The sequence below is a fragment of the Bos taurus genome, chromosome 10, assembly GCF_002263795.3.
Source record: "Bos taurus isolate L1 Dominette 01449 registration number 42190680 breed Hereford chromosome 10, ARS-UCD2.0, whole genome shotgun sequence".
In the NCBI taxonomy this organism is placed as follows: Eukaryota; Metazoa; Chordata; class Mammalia; order Artiodactyla; family Bovidae; genus Bos; species Bos taurus.
In genome coordinates, this window is record NC_037337.1 from 57,986,163 (window position 1) to 58,011,989 (window position 25,827).

Consider the following 25,827-nt stretch of genomic DNA (forward strand, 5'->3'; position numbering starts at 1 on the left):
TGAGAACTGTAGAAAAGAATTAACTGACATGTGATTACATATTAGGATAATTTTAATTTAGAGCTATCAGAAGACATGAATTAATGATAAAAAAAAACTTATGCCCAAGTAAATAGATTGAGAAAAAACATCATGTGTTCACAATAGATAGAGCTCAGGAAGCTGGTGATAAGTAGGTATGGTATTACTGTGTAAACTGGTCTGCTATGTAAAGGGTACATAGCCTGGGGTAATAAGCACAGTCCTAAAAGGAATAAACCTTTATGACCTTTAACTTCTTTATTGTAAAATCGAGTGATATGGGACAGCCTACATTTTAGGGTTAGGTAAGGTTCATTTGAGATAACAGATGGACAGGTATTCGGGGCTCATAAACTAACTACAAATATAAGAAATATAAATGTTGATTTAACATGTATGTTATTAGAATAATCAATGGAAGTACTACTTATTATGGCAAGACATTGGTGCTTTCATCCTCTACAAAATGTGTTCCTGGGTTTTTCTGACTACTGACAACTCGCCACTCTTTCTCTCCCAGCTATGCTAAGTTCCTGCGCAGAACCAAGGCAGCCACTATCATTCAGAAGTACTGGCGCATGTATGTAGCTCGCCGGAGATACAAGATCATGCGAACTGCCACAATTGTCCTTCAGTCTTATTTGCGAGGCTACTTGGCCAGAAATAGGTATCACAAGGTGAGGCATTGTTTTCAACTTTTTTATTCATCCCATTAATGTTAATCAAGTCCCACGTCTGTACAAAGTGCCACAGGCCCTCCTATGGATGTAGGACTTGTATGGAAACAAGGAAGATCCCCTGGAGAAGGGATAGGCTACCCACTCCAATATTCTTGGGCTTCCCTTGTGGCTCACCTGGTAAAGAATTCACCTGCAATGTGGGAGACTTGGGTTCGATCCCTGGTTTGGGAAGATCCCCTGGAGAAGGGAAAGGCTACCTACTCCAGTATCCTGGCCTGGAGATTTCCATGTGGTTGCAAAGAGTCAGACATGACTGAACAACTTTCACTTTCCCTTTCAACCAACAATTGAAATATATTTTAAAATATTAAATAATAAGTACATATTTATTCATTTATTAACATGACTTGGAAAAAGAAGGCTTACCTTTTTATTCCCTTTGCATATGTAATTTGGGGGGGAAAAGTGACATTTTTGTTTCCTGTGGCTGCTGTAATACATTACCACCAACAATTTCTCATTGAACTTTCTCACAGTTCTAGAGGCAAGAACTGTGAAAACAAGATGTCAGCAGAGCTACACTCCCTCCAGAAGCTATGGGGGGAGGACCCTTTCCTTGCCTCTTCTAATGCTGGAGGCCACCACTATTCCTTATACTTTTGTGCCCATATCACTCCAAGCCCTGCCTCCATCTTCATTCACATCATCTTCTCTCTGTGTCTAACTTTACTTCCTTTTGTCTGTCTCTTTTGAGAACACTTGTGATGGATTTGGGTCCCGCCTAGATAATCCAGGATAATCTCTCCATCTCAAGATCCTTAACTTAATTATACCTTCAAAGACCCTTTCCCCAAATAAGGTAACATTTACAGATTCATGGAGGAATCTAGGGGTCTTTATTCAGCTAATTATGGTGAGCTTTGAATAGCTAAAGTATATAACAGATGAACAGAAGATTAAGAATGAAACAAATTTGGAAGAATTTACCATGGTAAAGTGAAATCAAATGTAATATCAATGTAGTTAAAGTTGTATTAACTGGAGTATGATCCTATAGAAATATTTGACAAGTAAGCTTTATGTCTAGCACTAATCATTATGACTAGAGATAGTGGATCACCAGATTAGTCTTACCTAATCATCACTTCTAACAATATATGGTCTGGTCAATGAACATTTTTTCTCTCTTTTATTTCAGCAAGGTTTTGAGTCTGTTCTTTAGGTTCGTCCACCTTATTAGAACTGACTGAAATGTGTTCCTTTTCATGGCTGAGTAGTATTCCATTGTATATATGTACCACAGCTTCTTTATCCATTCATCTGTTGATCGACATGTAGGTTGCTTCCATGTTCTAGCTATTGTAAATAGTGCTACAATGAACATTGGGGTACATGTGTCTTTTTCAACTTTGGTTTCCTTAGGGTATATGCCTAGTAGTGGGATTGAAGGATCATATGGTGGTTTTATTCCTAGTTTTTTAAGGAATTTCCATACCATCTTCCATAGTGGCTGTATCAGTTTACATTCCCACCAGAAGTGCAAGAGGGTTCCCTTTTCTCTACACCCTCTCCAGCACCCTCTCCAGCATTTATTGTTTGTAGACTTTTTGATGATGACCATTCTAACCTGTGTGAGATGATATCTCATTTTAGTTTTGATTTGCATTTCTTTAATAATGAGCAATATTGAATGTTTTTTCATGTGTTTTTTAGCCATCTGTGTCTTCTTTGGAGAAATGTCTGTTTAGATCTTTTCCCTACTTTTTGATGGGGTTGTTTGTTTTTCTGGTATTGACTTGTATGAGCTGCTTGTATATTTTTGAAATTAATCCTTTGTTAGTTGTCATTTCCTATTTTTTTTTTCCATTCTGAGGGTTGTCTTTTCTTCTTGCTTATAGTTTCCTTTGCTGTGCAAAAAGCCTTTACATTTAATTAGGTCCTGCTTGTTTATTTTGTTTTTATTTCTATTACTCTAGGAGGTGGGTCATAAAGGATATTGCTGTGATTTGTCCTGGAGTGTTCTGCCTATGTTTTCCTCTAAGAGTCTTATAGTTTCTGGTCTTAAATTTAAGTCTTTAATCCCTTTTGATTTTATTTTGGTGGGTGGTGTTAGGAAGTTTTCTAATTTCATTCTTTCACTCATAGCTATCCAGTTTTCCCAGCACCACTTATTGAACGTGCTGTCTTTGCCCCATTGTATATACTTGCCTCCTTTGTTAAAAATAAGGTACCCATAGATGTGTGGGTTTATCTCTGGACTTTCTATCTTGTTCCATTGGTCTATATTTCTGTTTTTGTGCCAGTACCATACTGTCTTGATGACTGTAGCTTTGTAGTTTAGTCTGGAGACTGTTCTTTAGAACATATTCTGAATAAGCCAGAAATACCCTGATGCTGGAAAGATTGAAGGCCGGAGGAGAAGGGGGTGACAGAGGATGAGATGGTTGGATGGCATCATGGACTCAATGGACATGAGTTTGAGTAAACTCCAGGAGTTGGTGATGGACAGGGAGGCCTGGTGTGCTGCAGTCCACGGGGTCACAAAGAGTCGGACATGACTGAGCGACTGAACTAAACTGAACAGTCTAGATCTTGGAGCCCTTTGGGCATTGTTAGAAGGAGAGTCAGTTGAGTGATATAGGACATTTCTCTAATCATAGGCAGTATGTGGGCTTGCCCTGGACCCTATTCATGTATGTATTTTACTTTCTTAATTTAAATTAATTTTAGACAACAAAGAAACATGGAAAGCTAATGAGGCTTGAATGAACATATTTAAATAGCTGTGCTTTGAAGAAAATTTGAAGACAGTTTCTCCAGGTCTTTCTGCCCATGCCTGCTTTATGGTTAGGTGTTCTTTCTTTTCAAGCATGAGCTTTCAAGGGAAGGTAAAGCCTTATTAAACTTGACCTATTAGATACGCCAAACTGGTTACTCCCCTGTTTTCCTCAGTACTGTCTTTGGGAACATCTGAACTGGGGTTTGAGGCTATTGGTTAGCAGTAGAAGTCTCTAGCGAGCTTAGCTCCCACTGTGACTGGACCTAGTGAGGGTACCAGCTTAGAGACTAGTTTATGTGTAGGCCATTGGGACCCCCTTAGTGATCCTTCTAGCTGTGATTCAAATCTCAGCCTCCCCTTCTCCAGCTTTGAGAGGTCTTAAAGTGAAAGCAAGTGTTATTTAATGCCTCTGACTCACTCATGGAAATGAGATTGAGAATGGAAGCTCTAATTATATACCATTTCCATTTGACTGAAATTACAGAAATGGACCAATGTCTGAAGTTACATGGGAGAAGGAAATTGAATAGGAAAATTGGCATTAATAGCTTTGCCACTGTGTGCTGCTTGAGTTTTTTTTTAATTCTGAAAGCCTTCAGTTTGCCATCACTGAGTTTTACCCAGTTTGTCACTAGTCATCCAGATAGACAGGGGCTTCCCTCAGGATTCTGACGTTGAGTGAGAGCAAAAGCCCTGCCTCACTGCAGCGTGATGCATGGTGACTGCACTTTGTGGGAACTGAAGGCTACCTTGGCATTAGGAAAACAGCCCAAAGGTGCAGTCTTGAGTTAGCTGAAGACACTTATATAGGTCTCTGAAACACCTATGTTTGTTTTGCTGTTGTTTAGTTGCTAAGTCATGTCTGACTCTTTTGGGGGACCCCATAGACTGTAGCCTGCAAGGCTCCTCTGTCCAGGGGAATTTTCAGGCAATAATATTGGAATGGGTTGCCATTTCCTTCTCCAGAGGATCTTCATGACATAGGGATCGAACCCACATCTCCTGCTTAGCAGGCTGATTCTTTACCATGGAGCCACCGGGGAAACCCATGTTTATTTTGTATTTGATGACTTTAAACACAACCACTTATTTCTTTTGTATCATCTGGGATGGCACATGATTTCATTATTTTTCTCAGCTACATATCCTAAAAATAGGAACTGTTTTTTCAATGATCTTACCAAATTGCTACTATCTGAAGAGACTGTTTCAGAGATTTTTTACACATTTAAAAAAAGTTTCATGAAAGGTATATTGTATCCCTTTATCATAATCACTAGTGAGTACTTAAGTGAATACATTGGAACATTCATATCACACAAGTTCAGTTCAGTCACTCAGTCATGTCTGACTCTTTACGACTCCATGAACCACAGCACGCCAGGCCTCCCTGTCCATCACCAACTGCCAGAGTCTACCTAAATCCATGTCCATTGAGTCGGTGATACCATCCAACCATCTCATCCTCTGTTGTTCCCTTCTCCTCCTGCCCTCAATCTTTCCGAGCATCAGGGTCTTTTCAAATGTGTCAGCTCTTCGCATCAGGTGGCCAAAGTATTGGAGTTTCAGCTTCAACATCAGTCCTTCCGTCCTTCCAATGAACGCCCAGGACTGATTTCCTTTAAGATGGACTGGTTGGATCTCCTTGCAGTCCAGAGGATTCTCAAGAGTCTTCTCCAACACCACAGTTCAAAAGCATCAATTCTTCAGCACTCAGCTTTCTTTATAGTCCAATTCTCACATCCATACATGACCACTGGAAAAACCATAGCCTTTACTAGACAGACCTTGGTTGACAAACTAATGTCTGCTTTTTAATATACTGTCTAGGTTGTTCATAACTTTCCTTCCAAGGAGTAAGCGTCTTTTAATTTCACGGCTGCAATCACCATCTGCAGTGATTTTGGAGCCCCAAAAAATAAAGTCAGCCACTGTTTCCACTGTTTCCCCATCTATTTGCCATTTTATAAGATCATAGTTTTGAAAGGACCTCAAAGTCTTGCTAGTTCAACCCTTCCTAAAATCTAAGAATTTTCCCATCATTCCTGGAAATTATTTGCACAATCTCTGCTTGATGGTCATTAGTGACAAGAGATTTATATCATAAGGATGAATGAGTGTTTATCAGTTTAGGGGAATATCTTTTTTTAAGAAAACACAATATAAAATTAATATCTGTTTACTTTATCTTTCTTTTAGCTTTCCTTTTAAAGTTCTATCCCTACTACCTTTGAACCCCATGTGTGGGTTTGTGCTACATTTGTAAAGCAATGGGAAATCCTCACTAGAGTGGTATTCCTCAAAAATGGCAAATGAGAGAATCATTTTTTTTGTTGTTTCTGGGGGAAAAATCAATAAATTAATAATAAACTTTGCAGTACCCTAAGTGTTGGCTTCTATAGCCTGCTTACCAACCATACCCTATATCCTCAAGCCAGAGACCTAATGCACAGTGATGTGGACCCAGCAGTAAGGGTAGTGGGTAAATCTATTTTACTAGCACATAATTCACAGGGTATCAAGCTCTGTTTATTTTCTGAAGGATAACTGATTGCTTTTAGAAATCATGTAGTTATAAGAAACCTAATGCATTTTTCTTTCTTTTTAGATTAGTTTTCTATTTAGTAATCTGGTGTCTTTAATTTTGATGGCGCTTATGTGTATACTCTGTTTATCATCATACATAGACATGTAATCCCACATATGACATGTGGATGTAATACATGTTTTATATATGTTTCTCAAATTGCCTTTTAAAGATTACATTTCAATCATCTTTTAAAATAATTGGTGCCTCCATATATTTGTGATAAGTACACTCCACATAATACATGGTTGCTTCAGCTTTTCCAGTGGCTTTCCCTTTAGTTAATGTGTGGTTCTCAGACTGCATCCATAGGTTGATAGAGTTGAAATTGAGTGTAGTCCAGGGTCTGACATTACTTGCACCTACCCTTCTCTCCAGATACTCCGTGAACACAAAGCAGTCATCATTCAGAAATGGGTCCGTGGCTGGCTGGCTCGCACCTGCTATAGGAGGAGCATCCACGCCATCATCTACCTTCAGTGCTGCTTCCGACGGATGATGGCCAAGCGTGAGCTGAAGAAACTTAAGATCGAGGCCCGCTCTGTGGAGCGCTATAAGAAGCTCCACATTGGCATGGAGAACAAGATCATGCAGCTGCAGCGCAAAGTTGATGAGCAGGTGTGTTTTGAACAGCAGTCCTAAAAATGCAGCATGCCTAATGAAATACACTGGGATTATCTCCAGCATTGTCTCCTTTTGACTTTACCTTTCAGTCTCAGCAAAAAAGTAAAATGGTAGTGACATTAATGAGCAGGCAATAGTGACAAGCTCATAGGTAAGATTATAATTTCAAGGACCAAGGCGGGAAATTGTTTTTGAGAACACAGACAGGTTTACTAGCAGTCCAAAAGGTTAGGACTGAGAATCATATTGTGCTTTATATTTTACACAGCTCTTTCATCATTATCATTCAGTTATGTGTAATGTATTGTTTCTTTTGTAGATGAGTTGTTTAGCACTGAGATGGCAAAAGAAGCAGGAAGATGTCCATGCTTCTGAGGAATCTGCAGTCTATTTGCAGAGATAACAGTTTGATTTCTTACAGATAGTTATTACCAAGTAATATTTTAGCACCTGAAAATTATATAGGTAGTTAGTGACATATAAATACTAACGATGACAAAGAAAAACAGAAAAGAGAATGAAATAAAATTCATCAGACAGGTTTTCTGAATGGGAAGAGTTTCCAGATGTTAAACAAAGAGATTTGTAAGACGTGATTTTGAGGCCGTTTTACTATTCCTATACATCACTAGCCAGCACATGGTTTTCAGTAGCACACTGATTTGTTTCTAAAAACAAATCTAGATTTTCCTATTCCTGGATTGAGAATCAGGAAAGAGAATTTAGTATGGTAACTCTCCTTGTGACTATGAGAGAATCACATCTATGTTGCTCATCTCATGTAAAACGTAAATAATTGTGTCTGTTCTCTTTTTGTATCACTAAGAGGGGACTGATTGTGTTACTTTAAATGTCACTAGTATTTTGGTTAGAGGCTATATCAGTGCTGCAGTGACACAGCATGAATATGATGAATAGGCATGGTTTTCTCACTAAGTACAATTCATGGTGTGTATATTTACTTGCTGTCACTCATGTGTGTGTTTAAAGAACAAAGACTACAAATGCCTCATGGAGAAACTGACCAATCTAGAAGGAATATACAACTCGGAGACCGAGAAACTACGAAGTGATTTAGAACGTCTTCAGCTAAGTGAAGAAGAAGCTAAGATTGCTACTGGACGGGTCCTCAGTCTGCAGGAAGAAATTGCCAAGCTACGGAAAGACCTGGAACAAACTCAGTCTGAGAAAAAATCCATTGAGGAACATGCTGATAGATACAAACAAGAAACTGAGCAGGTAGGAGCTGATGTTCATATCCTCATCTACTTCTTTCACAAAGGAGATGTGCTGCCATATTGACTTGGTTGGCCATTGTAGCTCAATGTAGTTCTCAGTTGAAGGTAAAACACACATTTCAGTCAGTTGACTGTTCATTATTAGTGTTTTTCCCCAAGGAGTTCTTCTATATATTGGATGAGTAGCTATAGGTCTTTTAGTAGAACGTTTTACTCTACTAAGAATAGAAGGAAAGCAGTATTATAAGAAGAAAATTGATGGCCAAGTACCTACTATACACTCTTTTTGTTGAATGTATAGATCTGTGTGGAGTCAGCCAGCTTAAGGTGATTAAGAAGTAAATTAAACAATAAACTGTCAATAGCTAGTAGGAATTTTTATGGAAACCTATATTAAGGCTGTTTTGAGAAGTCCACCAGAAATCCAAATGTCTACACTGGCCATAGTCAAGAACTACTATGCAAAAAATAGCAACAAAACTGCTTACAGATTGACAGATGTTTCCACACTGCAAATTTGTATTAACTTATATCAAAACTTTATTAAATATAGAAAACACGAAGGCTCTCAAGAAGTAATGAGGAGTATTGTTTAAACATAAGAAAAAATACCTCAACATAAGGCTTACTGGGAAAAAGTAATAGATTTTTAGAGATCCTACTAGTATTACCATCTTTAAATGAAAACAGAGTTGACTCTGTTGGCTGTAACTACTTCTGAACCTCCACAGGAGCTTATGCAGTAAGAACCTCTGAAGGAGCTTAGACAGTTCAGGTAGGATAGTGTCACTAATAAGATTGCAATCCTTCCATGATATTCAGGATCCTGATTAAAATAAACCCATCTATATCTTCAACAGATCTTGACTCTGTGTCTGGAAACAGTTTGCCTGGTAGCCTAGTCCATAAAGAATCTGCCTGCAGTGCAGGAGACCTGGGTTCAATGCCTGGGTCGAGAACATCCCCTGGAGAAGGATTCAGTACTCTTCAGTGTTCTTGCCTGGAAAATCATATGGAGAGAGGAACTTAGCGGGCTACAGCCCCTGAGGTCACAAGAGTTAGACACAACTTAGCAACTAAACCACCATTAATATACGTTACTTTGACATGGCAAGCTTGTTCTATTGAATATATATCCAATGAGATACTTTTGAAGTTTAGGATCTGTCTTTCTCATTTTCTCTCTTTCTCAGTCTCTTTTTTCCCCATTTCCTGAGTCCCTGAAAGCTTCCAAAATTCCTTAGAAACTATAGAGTATTAACTTGATAGGGGTATTCTCTTTTCCTTTTCATAGTCAAATTCATACCTTTCTAGTTAGATAGAATAGTATACCCAAACATATTCAGATTTCTCCTTTCTTCTTGTTTTATTATCTGCAGCTTTCACAGGGATATCTATAGGCACTACCATTAAGTCTTTTAGATGGAGTGTGGTAAGAATGAAAACATTTCCCTGGGAGAGCCAGCCTTGTGGTCAGGAAAGCTGCATTGCCAGTCAGCCTGATCAAGGAGCCTAGAAGGTCCAGAGAACTGTGCTTCTTAACCAGGAATGTGTATCAGAATTGGCTGGAGAGTTTTTAAAAAGATACCTGCCCAAGCTCTGGGAGTGTGGGTCAGACACATTTATTTTGAAAAAGCACCACAGGTGATTGGTTGCATAGCCCTGACAAAGAGTGGCTTCTCTCAAGAGCACCCAAAGAACCAAGCCTTTGTACTGAGAGCAGACCTTCTCAGGACAGAAGGAAGAGACTGGACAATCAGAAAGAGCACCTCCTGGCCTGATGTCTGCCGTGGCTCAGTGCTGTAACTTCAGTTCTCTGTTCTTCAGGGATCCTTCGTCACAGCCCATTGTCTCCATCGCTGAACTCTTCATACATTCTTTTTATTATTAAAGCTGTTCCTTTAAGAATTCTATGAACTTACATTTAGAGAAAGGAATTCACATGTCATTTATTCAGGTTTCACTTCAGCACACATTCTATTACAAAGCTAAACTATATAAATTATCAACTTTGCAAAGTTACCTTTGGTTTTGATTTTTGCTTCCTGAGAATCCTTATCTAACCAGAAACCAGAAAGTTAAAAGGTCAACATTTTTTTTTTATTGTGGTAAAATATGCTTATATGTGACTTTAAATTTACCATTTTAATTGTTTTGAGTGTAAAGTTCTATGACATTATAGTCACATAGTTGTAAGGCCAATGCTTAAATGTGGAATAAAAGTTTACAACCTTGCAAAACTCTTAAAGGGAGATGAAAGTAAAATTCTCAAGACAGAGAACAGGGAGCTTTGGAAGGTCTTCAGCGAATTTCATACTTTTCTTGTCCTCTGTAATCTTTCTGTTGTATCTTGGGTCCACATAAGCATTGTGTTAGGCTTTTGGGGTGAAAAGGTGTTATATTACTTTAAGAGCAAATGCTTTCTAGGTGTCAGGCAATTGGTTAATGCTCAAGGTACAAAGTAAAACAACAACAGCAAATCATCTTTGTCCTCCAGTAATTTCTAGTCAATCAGGGAAGTAAAAGTAAATCATTTATAAGGGGTATAAGGAGGCATTTACAGGGTTCTGTAGCAGTCCAATGGAGAGACATATAATTGGACGAGTTTCTGGGAAAGCTTTCTGGGGGGTAATGCTTGAACCAAGTTTAAAGGATGACTGAATATAACTCAGCAAAGAAGTGAGACAGTGAGACATGGCAGTAAGGAGTGACTACTGTGTGTTTCGTATTCAGTATCGGGTTTCCTCTGTCTGTTGCAGCCATATCAGTTTATTGTTTCATTTTATAGCTGGTGTCAAATCTGAAGGAAGAAAATACTTTGCTGAAGCAGGAAAAAGAGGTCCTCAATCACCGTATCGTGGAGCAGGCTAAGGAGATGACAGGTAAGGCTCATGTGGGGCCAGCCTACTGCACTCCAAACAACCTGAGACCAAGGGTTTAAAAGTTATAACTTTGCGTATTTAGGCTGGCATCAAAAAGGTTTCAGAGTTCCAGAGGCAGGCACTCTAAATATTTGGTTGAATTAGTTGGTGAATTTGTAAATCGTATCTCCCTAAGTACAAATATGAATTCATGCTTAGTCAATATCATATATAACTTAAAAAAATAATTGTATGTATGATTTATAGCTTATAGGAGTCCTCTTGATTTAAGACAAATTCTTGAGCTAATATGTATATTATAGGAGTATATGTATCTGTGTATATTATTGATTTTGCTAAATGAATGAATACTAATTTCCTAAGATCACTCACTTTTTACCATCTTAAAAAAAAAAAGACACTAACTAGAGGTAGACATTTATTTGCTGTTGGTAAGATAAATTAAAATGATTATAATTTACAAGAAATCCACATATACTTAAACATGAGATAAGACGATGTATATCAAACTACAGCAATTGGTGGTAGAAATAAAAAGGAAGAGGTAGGTTAGAGTGAAAATATATGAAAAGAATTAACAGATTATTATCATTTTTGATATGGTATTCAAAAGAGGAGCAAAAACTTTCTAAAGTGTTGCAATGAGTTATCAAAACAATAATATGTTATTAGTAATGAGGAAATTGAGGAAAACAAGTCTCTGTTTATGAGGCAAATCAATTAAAATTTGGATGTTAGCTAGGGTCTCCAGATAGAGGTGATCTGAAAGCAAATTGAGATTAAAGAGAGAACCCTCAGGGGTTTTCCCCACACCATACCCTTCTTCCCAATTAAAGGGAATACTGTATAGAAAAGATAATAAAGTCTGGAATTTATAGGATAATCATAGAAAAGAGATAAGGTGAAGAAAAAGAGTCATAAAAGAAAGTTAAGACAGAAAGAGAAAACAGTCATTGAAGATGTAGAAAGAAGGTTGCTAGGATGCAGAATATAGTGGAAAAATCCAGAATGATGAGAACTCTTTTAGGAAAAAGGAAATGTTATTTGATACTAAAGAGAACAAAACAAATAGCAGTGGATTTGCCTAGGGAAAATTTGTTGGTAGCCTTGGGCAGCTTCCACAAACTTGTGAGAATAAAAGGCAATTTATAGAATGTTATATAGAGAAAAAAATCCTTTCACTCATTTATTTGCAAATTATTAAATCTCCAGGACAGGGGAACACTGTGGAGGCAGTCATGACAGGACACTTGGAAGTCCTTGGCCTCGTGGGGCTGACAGAGATGGTGAGCAATGAAGCAGGCAGGACAGATTAAGATATGGGCACAAAATATGAGGTAGGAAGCCCAGTATTTATAAATGTGGCTGGCTCAGCTCATTGAGAGAAAGCACATGGCTGAGATTTAAGGCTTTTTTATTGATACTTTGATCTGCAATCAAGGGCTAGTCTCCACTCTCCAAATGATGTCCTATCTACATGCCAGCCACTAGCGGATAGAGAGGGTAGAGTGAGGTGAGTAAATGGAAAAGTCAAGTCCCCAGCAGCACATAGGAATGGTGACAACAGAGGACCAGGTGTGGCAATTTACCTGAGTAGAATGGAAGGAGTAACAGGACAAGGGCATTCGCAGTATTGGGAAATTGTAAGACAGAAGCCAGGGACTGAGAGATGAGTAGAGAGACTCTGGAGAGCAGGACAGCTAGGTCTTCTGAGAAGTCACTGTTCCCCTAGGGGCCTGAGGAATGTCTCTAACTTTTTCAACAAAAGAATTTTATGAGTAGCCTGAAACAGAATACTAATGGAATAAAAAGTATGTACTTCTAGTTACTAAATGCTGACTAGTGGAAGTTATCAAGGATGTGCTGTAACCAATGAATAAACCAGTTCTGTTCATGGAAGAATACAATAGATGATTGTTGTTTTTAGTAAATTATTTTATTCTTTGGCCATGATATTTTCTCTTTCCCTGCCTCCACTAAGATACTCTTCATAGATCATAGTGCTGCTAAAAGTAGAACCCCTCCCAAAGACTGTAAGCCAGTGCCCATGTATTTATTCTTGCATTTTGTGAAGCCGTCTTTGGTATGTTTTTATCTCTCTCTTCTTTCAGAGACTATGGAGAAGAAGTTAGTAGAAGAAACAAAACAACTGGAACTCGATCTTAACGATGAAAGGCTGAGATATCAGAACCTTCTGAATGAGTTTAGTCGCTTGGAAGAACGCTATGATGACCTCAAGGAAGAGATGACTTTGATGGTGGTGAGCCAAATACTTTTGCCCATTTTTATAAAAAAATTTAAACGTGTGCAAAACTAAATAGAATAGTAGCATAAACCCCCATGTACTCCATGTACTCATCACTCAATTCCAAAACAGTCATCACATTTCTATCTCCCATTCTAACCTATATCACACTCCATCCAATGGATTCGATTGTCTTAAAGCAAATCCCAGGAATCACATCACTGTATTCATACATAGTTTTATAAATTCAAACACTTTGAAGACTAGACTATAAGTCAGCATTGCTGGACTTTGTTTATGTACTGAATGACTTAATGTAAAATTTGCTTATAAAGCAAATATTTGTAAGGTCAAGTATTTTCTCAGTAGTTTTTGTAATTCCAAAGGCATATTCCTAAACAAAGAAGATTCATCTGCTATTTGTAACAAATTGTCTTACCTATTTCATGGACTCTTCTGCATCTGGCCAAGTACTTTTTGTACTTTTGATAGTGCTGCACACCATCCCTGGTCTACTTATTCTGATATCAGGAAACAGAGTTCCCTGACAATCTTGTTCCTGCAACCGTCAGCCTTAAATGTAACCTAATGGCACAAATGACCAGAAATGCCCTGAAATATTTGCTGTAAAACACAAGATAATTTGGATGGGTGTGGTCAAGATGGCAGAAGAGGAGGACCCTGTGCTCAACTCTTCCCACAGGCATACCAAAATTATAACTTTACGGAGCAATTCTGTATAAGAATGACCTGAAGACTAGCAGTGTTAAAGTGCTGTTAAACTGCTGCACTCAATATGCCAGCAAATTTGGAAAACTCAGTAGTGGCCACAGGACTGGAAAAGGTCAGTTTTCTGTCCAATCCCAAAGAAAGGCAAATGCCAAAGAATGTTCAAACTACCAGACAATTACACTCATCTCACATGCTAGCAAAGTAATGCTCAAAATTCTCCCAAGCTAGACTTCAACAGCACCTGAACCAAGAATTTCCAGATGTTCAAGCTGGATTTAGAAAAGACAGGGGAACCAGAGATCAAGTTGCCAACATCTGCTGGATCATAGAAAAAGCAAGAGAATTCCAGAAAAGCATCTACTTCTGCTTCATTGACTACACTAAAAACTTTGTGTGGATCACAACCAACTGTGGAAATTGTTCAAGAGAGAGGAATACCAGACCACCTGACCTGCCTCCTGAGAAATCTGTATGTCAGTCAAGAAGCAACAGTTAGAACTGGACATGGAACAACAGACTGGTATTGGGAAAGGAATATGTCAAGGCTGTATTGTCACCTGGCTTATTTAACTTCTATGTAGAGTAAATCATGTGAAATGCTGGGCTGGGTGAAGCACAAGCTAGAATCAAGATTGCCAGGAGAAATATCAATAACCTCAGACATGCAGATGACACCACCTTTATGTCAGAAAGCGAAGAACTAAAGAGCCTCTTGATGAAAGTGAAAGAGAATAGTGAAAAAGTGGCTTAAAACTCAGATTCAAAAAACTGAGATCATGACATCTGGTCCCATCACTTCATGGCAAATAGATGGGGAAACGATGGAACCAGTGACAGACTTTACTTTCTTGGGCCCCAAAATCACTGCAGATAGTGACTGCAGCCATGAAATTAAAAAATGCTTGCTACTTGGAAGAAAAGTTGTGACAAACCTAGACAGCATATTAAAAAGTAGAAACAGTACTTTGTCCACAAAGGTCTGTCTAGTCAAAGCTATGGTTTTTCCAGTAGTCCTGTATGGATGTGCGAGTTGGACCATAAAGAAAGCTGAGCACCAAAGAATTGATGCTTTTGAGCTGTGGTGTTGGAGAAGACTCTTGAGAGTCCCTTGGACTGCAAGGAGATCAAACCAGTCAATCCTAAAGGAAATCAGTCCTGAATATTTATTGGAAGGACTAATGCTGAAGCTCTAATACTTTGGCTGCCTGATGTGAAGAACTGACTCATTAGAAAAGACCCTGATGCTGGGAAAGATTGAGGTAGGAGGAGAAGGAGATGACAAAGGATGAGATGGTTGGATGGTATCACCAATTCAATGGACATGAGTTTGAGCAAGCTCTGGGAGTTGGTGATGGACAGGAAAGCCTGGTGTGCTGCAATTCATGGGGTTGCAAAGAGTTGGACACGACTGAGTGACTGAACTGAACTGAAGACTAGCAGAAATTATTTCATGCAACTAAAGATATAAAAAACAAACCTCAACAAAATGGGTAGAAGATTAAAGGATACACAGAACAAAAAGATGTAAAATATGATGACAAAAACACTAATAGTGGAAGAGGAACTAAGAATGCATGGTTGTTATAATGTTTTGAACTTGAGATCATATTTAAATAATTATATATGTGTGTGTATGTATGTATATGTATATGATTGAACCTCCTTTATTGTTGCTTATATGATCCTTGTCATAACCACAAACATATTATAGATATACACATATATAAAAGGAGAGTAATCTAAATATAATAGTAAAGATAGTCATCAAATCACAAGGGAAGAAAGAAAGGAACAAAAAGGAGCTACAGCAACCAGAAAACAACTAACAAAATGGCAATATGTACATACCTATCAATAATTACTTTCAATGTATTAGACTAAGTGCTCTAATCAAAAGACATAGAGTGGCAGAATGGATAATGAAAACAAGACATAAAGACACACACACACCTGTGAGAGAGTCACTTCAGTTATAAAGACACACGTAGACTAAAAGGGAGAGAATGGAAAAAAAATATTCCATGGAAATGAAAAGAGAGCTGGGATGTCAAGAGTCAGACAAAATAGACTTTAAGACAAAGACAGTAACAAGAGACAAAAAAGGACATTACATAATAACAAAAGGATCAGTGCAACAAGAGGATATAATAGTGGTAAGTATATGTTCACCCATCGTAGGTGCATCTGAATGCATACAGAAAATATTGACAAACGTAAAGAGAGAGATTGACAGTAACGCAATAATAGTAAGGGACTTTAATAATAGTAAGAGACTTTAATACCCCACTTACATCAAAGGACAGAGCATCCAGAAGATTGAAATCATATCAGTCATCTTTTTCCACCACAATGCTATGAGAATAGAAATCAACTACAAGAAAAAACCTGAAAAAACAATACATGGAGCTAAGCATACACTATTAAACAACCAGTGGGTCACTGAAGAAACCAAAGAGGAAATTTTGAAAATACCTGGAGATAAATGAAAGTGGAAACACAATGATTATCATCTGTGGAATGTAGCAAAAACAGTTCAAGAAGGGAATTTTAATGGCAAATAAATAAGCAGTCTAGCCTTATACCTAAAGGAAGTATTGTCAAAAAAGAAGAACAAACAAAATTCAACATTAGTAGGAGAAAAAAAAGATTGGAATGGAAATGAAATAGACACTAAGAATCAGTTAAAAAGATGCGCAAAGCTAAAGAGCTGGTCCTGTGAGAAGATAAACAAAATTGGTAAACTATTAGCCATAATCATCAAGACAAAAAGAGAGAGCCCAGATTAATAAATCGGAAGTGAAAGAGTAGTTATACCACAGAAATACACAGGATCATAAGAGGCTACTAGACAATTACATGCCAATAAAATGAGCAATCTAGAAGAAATAAACAAATTCCTAGAAACATACAATCTCCCAATACTGAATCAGGAAGAAACAGAAAATATGAACAGGTCAAATATCAATAATGGAATTGAATCAGCAGTCCACACACTTCCAACAAAAGTCCAGGGCCAGATGGCTTTGCAGGTGAATTCTGTCAAACATTTTAATAAAAGTTAACACCTATGCTCAATCTATTCCAGAAAGCTTCCAAACTCATTCTGTGAGGCATCACATTGATACCAAAATCAGACAAAGAAATCACACACACACACACACACACACACACACACACACAAAGAAAATTGCAGGCCAAAATTACTAATAAACATAGAACAATCCAAGTGGTCTGGCTTGAGACACCAACTACTCCTGAGGGCTTGTTTCCCTGTGGTCTCACAGATGGGTCTGCTTTGTCTAAGCCTGGATGTTGGAAGGAACGAGGCAAAAAGCTCTTTGTGGCTTCTGGCTCTTTTCCTGCACCTTGGAAGGAGTAAAGGAAATTGGACAGATCACAAAGCTTTCAGAGGCCTTTTTGAAACTCTCAGGATTTGTAACCCTAGAAGATCCAGGCCACTGAACCTCTCCACCTCTTCTGCTGGGGGCACCCTCGGAGCGAGGGGCCCAAACCCCACCTTTTTATTTCCTCTTCCTTCAAGTCATTCTTTAACCACTTCTCCAGAAAGGAAGGGACTGCAAATACCTAACTTTTCTATTCCCCACAGGCTTGCTGAATACTAGTTCATTAGTTACCACATGTCATGACACTATCACCTGGGCTCCCTGAATTAATAACCCAAGGATCTTCCCAGAGCAGCTTCCTGTTCTGCACACTCATCCTTGCCACTGCTGACTCCAGAGCTTCAGTTCCATGCATAAAACTGACAGAAGCTGTAATTGCCTGTGTGAAAACCCCCTCCCATGACCTATTAATATGGTGCAGTAAAATGATTATGCTGTCATTGAATATATCCTGTGGACTTTTGGAGTGATTTTGTTTGATTATAATATGGAAGTCATCATACTTATGCTTCACCTCGTGTGACTAGCCACTCACAACTTTAAGAGGGGATCTGCCGTTAATCAGAGATGATTTTTATCTGAGTGTTTAGTTTTGCAACTGTACTTGTCACACCCTCCTGGTGCCTCTTTCTGCTCAGGAGGTGACCCTTGTAAGAGTTTGTTAAGACAACATGGAATAGATTGTTTGGGCATGAGAGCATTAGGTCGTGAATATTAGAACCAAGTTAAGGTGGATGCTGTCTTAACTATGCCAAGTTCAATTGTTTAATTATGTTGTGTTAACTGTAGCTGCTTATTTGTGTTGCAGAATGTGCCTAAACCTGGACACAAGAGAACAGACTCTACCCACAGCAGCAATGAGTCTGAATACACCTTTAGCTCTGAAATTGCAGAAACTGAAGATATTCCATCAAGGACAGAGGTATATTTTAGACACCTATCAATAAAAGTAAGATGTGCCCATCCTGTTATTAACAGAGAACATTTCCATTGCAGGGAGGACCCCATTGGTTCATAAATGTAACATTTGTTCTATATTCTTTATAAATGACTTGAAGGTGCTTAATTAGCTGTGTATATACATACCTATTACATATTTTTGTCAATCAATATTTCAATTTTTAATGTGATTTTGAGGACCAGATTTTCCCTTTTGTAATTCCCTTTTATACCTTAACATGTTCTGTATGTAAAAAATATAGCCCATCATGAATTTATTTTAGACTGAGGTCATTTTTTGAAAAGTAAGCTTTTATCCTAGAATATTGTAATATAAACACCAATGCCCTAGAGTTTAGCAGAATTGCTGCCTGTTTGGTGACAGTTTGTATGCATGGAAAACAGCTTATGAATCTGTCTTAGTGTTTTGTGTTACATGGTTTGAAATCAAAATGACATATTACTGTAACTCCAAGAGTACAGTGACTTTAAGTTAGATTGTTCCCAAACCAATTCTCATATCTTCTTCAAATATGATATTAGTTTCTGTAATGGGTAATTCAGGCACATTATTTTCTATTTTTATCTCATATTCTGAGAAAATGGCCAAGTCAGAAATAGACTGCTTCTGGCAGAAGAGCTGAAAAAAATTGAATGATTCTTTCCTTTCTTAGTTCTACTTGGGAATGAAAAGTTTCTCCATCTCATTCTGCTCATTTTAAAGAAAGTGTCACATTGTTGGAATGTCATATAGTTGGACTCATACATTCAAGGGGGCCAAGTAACTGGTCCAAGGTCACAGCTTGTAAATGGCAGAGCCAGTATTCTAATTGAGGCTTGTCTGTTCAGAGCTCCACACTTCACCTCCTCCCACTCAGGGGTTCTACACTGGAGTTCTCCAGTCCCCTTTCTACCTACAGATAAACGGATAACATTAGTCTGGGAACACTGATACAGCAATATGGCCAGTATGTAATAGCAGAGGTTGTTCAAGTTATCTGTTGTGCAACAAACCATCCCTGACTTTAGTGGTTTCAAACTACAGCAATTTATTATTGCTCACAGTTCTTTGGGTTTTGACTGGGTGGTACTTCTGTCCCTTATGGTGTGGGTTGGAGTATCTCCCTGCATTCAGCTGGGGTGAGAAGGTCTCCTCCTTGGGTTTCTCCATGTTGCTTCTCTCTTCAATAATACAGTGAGTGGGTTCTAGGAGTGCAAGGGCAAAAGATGTCAGGCTGTTAGAGCCAGGCCCAGAACTGGCATGGTAGCAGTTCTGCCACATTTCATGGTCAAAGCAAAGTATGAGGCCAGCCCAGATTCAAGGAGGGGAATGGACTCCATCTCTTAATGGGAAGAAAGTTATTTTTGTTGGGTGATCGTTGGTAGCTGTCTTTGGAGATTACCCCAGAGTTAGACTTTGAAGATTTCAAAATTACAGCTTCTGAGCCTTTAGTGGATATAAAGGTGTTTTCTCCAAATTCTTACAGATTTGAGGGGAGAGGTAACCTTTTTCATTTCTCATTCTCACTTGTTTTATGTCAAATGACTGAACTGAACTGAACTGAACAGTGGGATTTGGTACAGTTTTCATCTTTTTTGAAAAATGAAGAATGAATTGTGCTTCAGGAATCACCAACAGATCTTGGGGTATTGATACTGTCTGTCACATGGTAGTCATGTATGACCACCAGCAGTAGGTCATACACAGGAAGTCTCCTCTCAGAAACGAGGAAGGGTATTGACTGAACTAGTCATGCTTGTTGCTTGTGACTGAGTGCGTGCATCTGAGACGTGGCTGGCTTTGGTTAGTGCTGTCTTCATCATGGGGCAGACTACAGTCACTCTCCTCGTTAGGACTGAGTTCATAACCTTATCCTCAGTCTCTCTGCATTTCAGTTTCCTCCTCTATAAAGTGGCACTGCTATTATTATCTTACTTTATAGTGATGTTTTGAAGATTAAGTGAGTTAATTTTTACACACTTGCAACAGTGTTAGATACATAATAAGTGTTCAATAAATAAAGGTTTTTGCTCCAATAAACAGGCTTTAAACCCAGTCTAATAAACAGACTGGGTGTGGCCAGGATCAGAAAGATGGGAATCTGTACAACTGATAATAGGAAAAGAGAGATTGATCATCAAAGGGAAGTTGGGCAGGAGACATGGCAATCGAAGGCTATGGCTGTCACTTTGCTCTTCAAGTTACTTACCACCTTCAGGTTTGCATTTCTTCCTGCTACTTCCTCTATAATGGCCAGGTTTACAAATCACCTCTTACAAACTAAAGGAAAACTTTCAACTCCTGTATGTACTATTCCCAAGTAACTCCTTTAGAATCCAGGGGCCAGGGCAGTAAGGGGATCACTCTTGCTTATGAATTGATTTTTAAATTAAAATAGATTGTTTTGAAACACAGAATTCTGACCTCAGTCATGTATTAATAGCAAAATTTGATGTAAAAATAAAGGATTAATGTCTCTTTAGTCACAAATCACAGACGTGTGATTTGCTGTTCACAAGTCACAGTGGCACCTCCACTGCTGTTTGTGGAGAACTCACCTGCCAGCTCTGCTTGCCTTACAACCCTCCTACACTTCCAGCGTCTTTGTGGTCTGGGGTTACAAAGACCACGTAACACTTTTGGGAACCATTGCTTTCCCTGCTGTGTCATGCACCTTTCTTAGTAACCATTGACTAATTATCTCAGTTCTGCTTCTGCTCTCAAGCTTCCTCACACTTGTCAAATCCAGGGAAAGCATCACTGTAACTTTCTCAGCTACTGTTAGCAATAATTCCTGGATGACTGCCAGGCCTGTCATGGTAATTTTGTGAAGAAATTCTGTTATTTTCCTGATTTTCCTCTAACGAGAGACTGTTGTTATTTTTTAGATTAGTTTTTAAAGCTTCACTTTCTTGGAAAAGCCCTAGATGACGAAGTCCTTACAAAGGAAAGAAAGCAAAAACAAAACCCTAGACACTTTCCTGAGCTAGATGGTCCAGTCATCCTCCTTGCTCATGTGGTATGGGGAGGACAATATCTCTTTGATTATACATGTCATTAGAGATAAGAATGGGCACCATTTGGAGCACTCTTAGTTACTAATCATTATGTCTCAAAGCTAGTGGAGGTGATGAAATTTCAGTTGAGCTATTCCAAATCCTGAAAGATGATTCTGTGAAAGTGCTGTACTCAATATGCCAGCAAATTTGGAAAACCCAGCAGTGGCCACAGGACTGAAAAAGGTCAGTTTTCATCCCAATCCCAAAGAAAGGCAATGCCAAAGAATGCTCAAACTACCACGCAATTGCACTCATCTCACACGCTAGTAAAGTAATGCTCAAAATTCTCCAAGCCAGGCTTCAGCAATATGTGAACCGTGAACTTCCTGATGTTCAAGCTGGTTTTAGAAAACTCAGAGGAACCACAGATCAAATTACCAACATCCGCTGGATCATAGAAAAAGCAAGAGAGTTCCAGAAAAACATCTATTTCTGCTTTATTGACTATGCCAAAGCCTTGGACTGTGTGGATCACAATAAACTGTGGAAAATTCTGAAAGAGATGGGAATACCAGACCACCTGATCTGCCTCTTGAGTAATTTGTATGCAGGTCAGGAAGCAACAGTTAGAACTGGACATGGAACAACAGACTGGTTCCAAATAGGAAAAGGAGTTTGTCAAGGCTGTATATTGTCACCCTGTTTATTTAACTTATATGCAGAGTACATCATGAGAAATGCTGGACTGGAAGAAACACAAGCTGGAATCAAGATTGCCAGGAGAAATATCAATAACCTCAGATATGCAGATGACACCACCCTTATGGCAAAAAGTGAAGAGGAACTCAAAAGCCTCTTGATGAAAGTGAAAGTGGAGAGTGAAACAGTTGGCTTAAAGCTCAACATTCAGAAAACGAAGATCATGGCATCCGGTCCCATCACTTCATGGGAAATAGATGGGGAAACAGTGGAAACAGTGTCAGACTTTATTTTTCTGGGCTCCAAAATCACTACAGATGGTGACTGCAGCCATGAAATTAAAAGACGCTTACTCCTTGGAAGGAAAGTTATGAACAACCTAGATAGCATATTCAAAAGCAGAGACATTACTTTGCCAAAAAAGGTTCGTCTAGTCAAGGCTGTGGTTTTTCCTGTGGCCATGTATGGATGTGAGAGTTGGACTGTGAAGAAGGCTGAGCACCGAAGAATTGATGCTTTTGAACTGTGGTGTTGGAGAAGACTCTTGAGAGTCCCTTGGACTGCAAGGAGATCCAACCAGTCCATTCTGAAGGAGATCAGCCCTGGGATTTCTTTGGAAGGAATGATGCTAAAGCTGAAACTCCAGTACTTTGGTCATGTCATGCGAAGAGTTGACTCACTGGAAAAGACTCTGATGCTTGGAGGGATTGAGGGCAGGAGGAGAAGGGGACGACAGAGGATGAGATGGCTGGATGGCATCACTGACTTGATGGACGTGAGTCTCAGTGAACTCTGGGAGTTGGTGATGGACAGGGAAGCCTGGCGTGCTGCGATTCATGGGGTCGCAAAGAGTCGGACATGACTGAGCAACTGATCTGATCTGATCTGATGTCTCAAACAGTTTTGCACTTGTCAAGTGTTCCTATCCATAAAATTTTGTTCTTATCTATAGCAATTAGTTAATTTTTTGTGTAATATTAGCTGGTATCTAAAGAGTTATCCCACCCTATTTTAATAAAAGGATTCCTTTTCAACAAAAATGACCATTCAAAGCTGAGAGGAATTATTCCCAAATGATGACATTTTAATTACAGTGAATGAAATATTATATTCACTCATAGGATGAAGGCTTCAGTTATAGTATGAAAAAAGGATTAAATAATTAAAATTTTCAGGGATATATACATCATTAATGGGCTTCCCCAGTGGTTCAGTAAAGAATCTTCCTGCAATGCAGGAGCCACAGGAGACACAGGTTCAATCCCTGGGTTGGAAAGATCCCCTGGAAGGGAGGGAATGGCAAGCCACTCCATCATTCTTGCCTGGAGAATCCCCATGGACAGAAGAGTCTGGTGGGCTACAGACCACAGTGTGGCAAAGAGTGGGACATGACTGAAGCAACTTTGCATGTATACGTACATCATTAATAAGATGAACAAATGTTAAAATACATAAGATGGAATGTTTATATTATAAATAAGCTAAAATATCAGTATTTGTGGGGTGTATAGAAATAAGTATTTATGTGAATGAAATTCTGTAGTGATTTTATGTTAAGGAAATATGTTATCTCTATTCTACTAAGTCAGGACAGACAATATACCCAACCTTTTTCTTACTCTGAGTGTGATAAAATGGACAGTAAGAAAAGTCCAGGTCTAACTAGCTTGTAGATAAATGACTCTGATAGCCTATAAGTGCCCCACTTCTTGGTTTAGTTGATTCTTCTTAGGTGTTTGTTTTTTTCTAGAACTAAAATGATGCTGAACTTGGCACTACTAGGAATTCACAAAAGATCAAAATAGCTAATGAATATAAAAATTATTCAACCTCATTAAATGGCAAAGAAATATAAGTTAAAACAATAATGAAATACCACTATTGGTATTTCAAATGAGCCAATTTTTTTTTAATGATATAACAGTCATTGCTGCTCCAGGCAAGGTGGTGGTTACTGATGGAAGTATAAACAGGCCTAATAGACATTACAACATTAATGTTTAGATATTTATATACTAGGATGTTTACTTTAGTATATTTCAGTACAAAAATTAGAAATAACTTAAGTGCTCATCTGTAACATGATGATGAAGCAAATGATGGTATACATTTTAATACAGCCATCAAAAATTATGCTTTCAAGTATCATATTATAAATTTGGGAAACAGTTATAATGAATGCCAAGTTTTTAAGATGGTACAAAATTATGATGAAATATTTTTCCTGTTCTTTAAATTTATAGAAAAAAGACTGGACAAAAATTATGAGTTTTCTCTGCATATGAGGTTATACTTACAGTTCTCATTCTTGTACTTTTCTTATTTCCTAAATTTTCTATGAAAACTTATCTTGCTTTTATATCAAGAAAAAACTTTTTTTTAAAAAATTGACATTTGGAAATGTAAGATTTGCTGATCAATTAAGAGGGCTTCCCTTGTGGCTCAGTTGGTAAAGAATCCACCTGCAATGTGGGAGATCTGGGTTCTGTCCCTGGGTTGGGAAAATCCCCTGGAGAAGGGAAAGGTTGATAATTATACTTATTAATTATTAATATAACACTTAATTATATTTGTTATAATTAATAATTATACTTTGATTATTTAATTAAATAAATAAATTGTTCTTACCATTCTTTTTCTCTCTGACGAAAAGAGACTCTTTATCTTCTGCATTGTCTAATGATACAATTCTTTCTCTTAACTCATTAAAAATTCAAACACAAAGTAAATGAGGTAAAACAATTATGACATTCTCAGAATTTCCATGATGGTTAATTACTTCTTTTTGCTTATCTTGAATTAGTGTATCTTTATTTAACCTGGTAGTTCTTACTGTGATTCTGTTTTGGAACCAGTTGACATACTTTTAAATGCTACTGGGTTATCTTTTAGTTTATTAAGGGTTATATATGTTTTGGTTTTTTTGTTTTCTCTCTGTATGATCTCAATATATTTATACTAGCATTTCACCTTTTCAAAAATCATTTTTCCTAATTATAAAAGTAGTACATGCTTATTGTACACAATTCAAATATAGAAATGTATGAAACTGAAAATGAAACTTTCCCACAGTACCTCACATTTTCTAAGATAACCATGATGGCCTTTTAGATTGTTGTATGCCATAGGCTTGGTATATTTAAAAGTCACGTGTATTTTTTTTTTTAAGAAAAATTAGATCACAATATAGATACTATCCTGCAAGTTGTATATTTCACTTAATACTTTTATCTAGAACATATTTATCTACTTGTGTAGATCTACTTCATTCTTTTTAACAGCTGTAAATATCTCATAGTTTGATTATACCAGAATTTATTTAAGTAGGTCTCCTATTGACCAGTATTTGGAGTCTTTTCAGGTTTTGTGATTACAAAAATACTACAGTGAACATCTTTTATATTGATATTTTTGTGTACTTGTGTAAATATTTTTGTAGAATTAATTCTTAAACATAGATTGCTAGTTTAATGGATATACAGATTTAAATTTTAGTGAATACAGCTCACTTTCTCTTCTAAAGGGCCTACTTATACTTCCACCAACATCATGTAAGACACTGTTAGTCTTTATCAATATGATGGAGGAAAGCGGTACCTCACTGTTGTTTAATTTGCATTTCTCCATTTATTAGCTCGTTGGATGTGCTATTCATGTACTCTTTGGCCATTTATATTTCTCCTATAAGTTTGACTATTTTTCTACCGAGCTGCTCATCATTTTCTCATCAGATTTTACATCTTATGAATCATCTTGACCATCTTATAATTTCTGGAGTTTAGGAGCCAAGTGAGAAGAAGGTGCCTCTGGACATGTCATTGTTCCTCAAGCTCCAGAAGCGGGTCACAGAGCTGGAGCAGGAGAAGCAGGTGATGCAGGATGAGCTGGACCGCAAGGAGGAGCAGGTGCTCCGCAGCAAGGCAAAGGTGAGCAGAGCTCTCCCACCCTGGGGCCATGGCAAACTGGGTTCTGTGGTCTCTTTAATGGGAACTCAGGC

General features: G+C 38.0%; 1 protein-coding gene across 5 annotated transcripts in view; it reads left to right on the forward strand.

Annotated features, from left to right (window-relative positions):
* MYO5A (myosin VA) overlaps positions 1-25,827 on the forward strand; it is a 205,627-nt gene that overhangs the window by 137,248 nt on the left and 42,552 nt on the right. For all 5 annotated transcript variants that reach the window (XM_005211877.4, XM_005211879.4, XM_024998029.2 and 2 more), the window contains exons 20-26: positions 542-698; positions 6,446-6,685; positions 7,682-7,930; positions 10,718-10,811; positions 12,923-13,071; positions 18,001-18,114; positions 25,613-25,756. In XM_005211877.4, the coding sequence (XP_005211934.1) occupies positions 542-698; positions 6,446-6,685; positions 7,682-7,930; positions 10,718-10,811; positions 12,923-13,071; positions 18,001-18,114; positions 25,613-25,756 (1,147 nt within the window). The remainder of the gene's footprint in view (positions 1-541; positions 699-6,445; positions 6,686-7,681; positions 7,931-10,717; positions 10,812-12,922; positions 13,072-18,000; positions 18,115-25,612; positions 25,757-25,827) is intronic.